This window comes from Alosa pseudoharengus, unplaced genomic scaffold (genome assembly GCF_046254945.1).
Source record: "Alosa pseudoharengus isolate Yale_2024_CS ecotype anadromous, Long Island Sound unplaced genomic scaffold, YU_APseudo_1.1 YU_APseudo_1.1_scf_19, whole genome shotgun sequence".
Lineage (NCBI taxonomy): Eukaryota > Metazoa > Chordata > Actinopteri > Clupeiformes > Clupeidae > Alosa > Alosa pseudoharengus.
This window is the reverse complement of record NW_027468657.1, coordinates 37,108,824-37,113,615: the sequence shown is the minus strand read 5'-3', so window position 1 is coordinate 37,113,615 and position 4,792 is coordinate 37,108,824. Positions and strand designations below refer to the sequence as shown.

Here is a 4,792-nt window from a genome sequence, read left to right as displayed (position 1 = left end):
AGGCCACTGTTGTTGCTATGGGGTGGCCTGTGGTATCTAACAGGTTGAGTCCTAAACCTAACCAGAACTGTTTTGGGCTTACATAACCTACGTATAAAGATACTGGTTGCAGTCATCTACTCCACCCATATTGCCATGTCTTCTTTGTCTGTGTCACCTGCATGCAAGGTGGAACAATATTAAAGGCACACTATGCAGGTTTTTTAGCTTAATATGCAAGTTTTTTAGACGAATTTACCTTCATTTAGCAGCTTCAGAGTCATTGGAATGGTTATATGACTTTTTTCGGGTTGAATGGTGGCCGTCTCGCTTCCACCTAGCGCCTGTGAGCGGAAAAAAACCACCCTTGCAACTGTGGGCCGGCGGTCCTCAGTGTCAGGAAGTATAACGAGTGTAACAAATTGCTTTACTGCATTCAAATACACATACACACTAGACACCGGCTAGAAAAAGGTAGCAATGGAGTTTCTCAGACATTCAGAGCCAGCGGAAAAAAAGCAAAAACCGAGAAAACAGTAAGGAAATTGCCAATACTGCATAGTTTACCTTTAACAGCAAAGCAGAGGACTTGACACTTGACAACCTTCCTTACAGTTTTCTGTTACTGATTGGCAACCGAGTTATTTATTAATCTGTAGTATACAGGATTTATTCTCACTAATAATATTGCTCTTGATGAGATGAAGAACAGGGCCTTGCCTAGTGGTCATAGAGTAAACAGATTTTCCATTGTATTGCTACCAATCCCCATCACACGCAGGTTACCATAGCAGCTGCACAATCTCTCCATTGTACGCTTGTTTTTAATTGTCAATCAACCTTTGTTTTCCACACTTGTTTCTGAATCTCCTATTCCCCATAGTATGGTACAGACTATAAAATTAGGCTCTGCGTATGTCAGTGTTGAGTCTGCAGGAGTCACAGGCAGTCACTAAAACTATATTAGAATTTTGATTAAGCCCTGTGCATATTTAGAGATTGCCTTAAAATAAAAGCATTTTTTGATCTAAATTTTCTTTTAAATTTGTCTTTTTTATCGCTGTTGTTTAGGTAATTTGGGTCTGTTACCCATGGACCTGTGCTTGTCCATCAAGGGAGTGTCCTTCCTCTTGCAGACAGGTTTAGGCATTCTGGGAAATGTTCTGGTGCTGCTGGCTTACACTCACATTGTGTGCCTAGAACCACATCTGTTACCTGTGGACATCATCCTGTGCCATCTGGCCTTTACCAACCTGATGTTACTGCTGACTCGCTGTGTACCCCAGACCATGACTGTCTTTGGCTTACGTAACTTACTGAATGATTCTGGCTGCAAGGTGGTCATCTACTCCTACCGTATTGCCCGTGCCCTCTCTGTCTGTATCACCTGCATGCTCAGTGTCTTCCAGGCTGTCATGTTGGCCCCAGCTGGGTCTTGTTGGGTAAGACTGAAGACAAGGCTCCCTGGCCTTGTCATTCCTACATTTGCTGTACTCTGGTTTATCAACATGGCTGTGTGCATTGCTGCACCTTTTTTTTCCATTGCACCCCGGAATGGCACAGTGCCAGCTTTCACACTCAACCTTGGCTTTTGTTATGTGGATTTCCGTGATAACCTATCATATGTTATCAATGGGGTAGCTGTATCAGTCCGGGACTTTGTCTTTGTAGGACTCATGCTTGGCTCCAGTGGTTACATACTGGTGGTACTCCATCATCATGCCCAAAAGGCACGCAGTATACAACGAAGTCAGGCCAGTGCAGCCATGGAGACACGTGCAGCAAAGACAGTGGTCACACTAGTGTCACTATATACGGTATTCTTTGGCATAGACAATATTATCTGGATCTACATGCTTACAGTGGATCAGGTGCCCCCTGTGGTGGCAGACATGCGAGTATGGTTCTCATCCTGTTATGCCTCTCTTAGCCCTTTTCTCATTATGACATCCAACAAGAAAGTCAGGAATCGAATGATGTGTACAACAGGAATTGATCGGGAGCAGCCTTCTGTTAATACTCAGGATTCTAGGGAGACCATCAGCTAACAAGCTGTCCTTTTCCCCATATTTGTAAACATATACATGTGAAATGTGAAAATAATTCTGTAAAACAAAGAAATGTGTTGTCATGATGTACTTTAGTGACACTTTTTACTCAACTGAACTAGGCCACTCTGCAGTATACAAACCTTATTAAGCACTATTAGGCCTAAACCAAATTCATACTTCTTGTCCTGTGTAAACAAGACTAAACCAGTTCACTTTGGTGTGTGCAGATTTTTTTTTAATTTTTTTTTTTTTTAACAATTTCACTCAATCCAGACAAATAACATGTAGCCTATGTGAAACTATAACCATGTATTCACAATTTAATAAATGAAATGTACTTTTTTGGAGACAATTCATGGTGTGATTGACTTTAGCCCATTAATTGCGTTAGTTGTGCATTATTCGTCGCTCCAGTAGGTAGACCTAAGGTCCGAACATGAACCCCCTGCCCACTCCTCTTTCCCCTTCTCAAAGTCTGTGGTTGCAGATCATTTCTCTATTTGTGATGAGATCTAGGAAAACCATTCACATGGTGCACTCAAAAATCCTTATTATATTAAGATTTTAATACTATCCTGCCAACATTCTGGACACTGTCCCCTATCAAAATCCTGTATACCATCCTCCCAAAGTCTTGGATGTTGCTAGGATGGTATTAGAATCATAAGTTAAAATTGCACCATGTGAAGGGATTTCCCAGATCGCATCACATTTGTCCATCCTCCCTCCCTTCATTCCTTCCTTCCTTGTGTCCTAACCCCTCTTTCTAATAAATGTTGTAAAGAAAACGAGGAAGAAATATAAGGAGGATGGAGGAATCAAGGAGAGGCAGATATGAGAAATGAGATGTCATGCTCACTCACGCATCTCTTTTAAGAGACGTACATTACTGATGATATGGCACATCACCTCTTCGGCTGGAATAAACAGGCCATTTTACACGCAAATTACAGAGAATTTGAACTTGGGGGCCCCAACCTCACACAAAAGGATATGATGTGTCAAGCATGAGCCACTGTGCCCCCTCAGAACATTAGAAAAATAACCCCATAACCACCGGTTTTGTGGAAAGAAATGGACAGATTGAGATTTACAAATATGACATAACCATCAACATATTCAAGGTATCTTGCTGTGAAAAAAGATGCCAATTACAACACATGTTTATCACACATTATTATCACATCACAGCATGACCTGTGTTATTTGACTAAAGGGCCTCATTCAGATAGATAGATAGGTAGATAGATCAGTGTTTCCCACAGAATTTAATTATATTTGTGGTGGTATGAGGAATTAACTCGAATGCAACAGTTTTTAACAAATTAGTGCAGCGCGGTTATGATTCTAACCAGATTTAAGCACAATTTAGTACAACCAGGAAAATCATTGTGTGGTGGTCAATGTTGATATTGTGGTGGGCCGCCACACATAAGTCAATGTATGGGAAGCACCAGGCTTGGAATTTCACCATTCTGGGGGCAAGGCCACTTGGCCTTCAGTTGGGCATATTTGGTGGGGGGCACAAAGGCCACATGTCAGGGCACCAAGGCCAAAGTTAACTATACAGTAGTAGGCTATAAAAATGATCAAAGTTGTATTTGGCCTATTCACTGCAATAGACCTGCATCACTGTATGAAACATTACAAAAACATGAAACATGACATATTACATAGAACTGTAAATCATCTGATCATCTAATATTTACAGATATCTAGGCTATATATAACATTTATTTTATATTTGGCCTGTTATGAAATCATGTATTGAACAATTTAAGCACAGCTCAGCTTTAAGAGACTCAAATAGCCTAGATGCATGCATTTTGTGATCAAATGCTTTCACAAACTCTTAGTCAGCTGTCCTATGATTTACCAATATCTAGGCGATATTTGTAACATTTATTTTGTATTTGGCCCGTTATGAAATCATGTGGAACAATTTAAACACATTGTAAAACGCAAAGCCCAAATTTGGAGACATCCATGCATGTCGAAATTTACTGCAAATTCAAAACTAGATTACTCTGGAACGGCTAACAGGGGACTGCTTTACACTTTTGTGTTCGGTAAGGTCTGCTGTTTATTCCGATATATGGTTTGTCATGTGTTAAAAGAAGGGTTCGTGAAGTATTCCACCGAGATGAATGGGTAGGGAGATCATGGGACGCAAAACCTTCAGTAGAATGTATGATTAAATTGAATTATATTTAGGCCTACTTTTCTCGCGAACCGTTCAACACAGCAATTATCGGCTAACATCGTTTAAAAGCTGAGAAAAAGCTCTTTCATGTGATACTTGTGATGTCTGTGTAATGTATAGGCTACTTCGCGAGTAGTTCAACTGAGAAGAATGGGTGAATTGGACGCACTTTCTTGCGCTGTCACTTTCTCCACTGCGTAAAAGACTAAATTAATTTGCGCTGTGAATGCTAAGATTATTTTGACAGGCCACAGGCTAACTAAAAATCGCTATTAGTAGGACGCAAAGCAGAATATTGAAAGAATGGGGCACCAAGGCCACCGTGGCCTGTAAACCTCTGATTTTCAAAGGGGCTTCACGGCCAATGCAAGGGGCTACGACGGCCATGGCCGTCGTGGCCGTCGTGAAATTCCTACCCTGGGAAGCACTGTAGATAGATAGATATATACTTTATTGATCCCCAAGGGGAAATTCAAGATATCAGGGATGAATAACATAGCCCTATGATTGAGGGGTCCTATTAAGACATATCACATAAACTGTGTGAAATACCTTGTAT

At 40.9% G+C, this 4,792-nt stretch overlaps 1 protein-coding gene across 1 annotated transcript; it reads left to right on the top strand.

Moving 5' to 3' along the window:
- The first annotated feature begins 1,065 nt into the window (after nt 1-1,065).
- Nucleotides 1,066-2,027, top strand: ora1 (olfactory receptor class A related 1). The gene has a single exon (XM_076293104.1). The coding sequence runs from the start codon at nt 1,071-1,073 to the stop codon at nt 2,025-2,027; it is 957 nt and encodes a 318-aa protein (XP_076149219.1). The 5' UTR covers nt 1,066-1,070.
- The last annotated feature ends 2,765 nt before the right edge of the window (nt 2,028-4,792 follow it).

Coding starts and splice junctions, on each gene's coding strand:
- ora1 (XM_076293104.1), top strand. CDS start 1,071: ATGGACCTGTGCTTGTCCATCAAGGGAGTGTCCTTCCTCTTGCAGACA.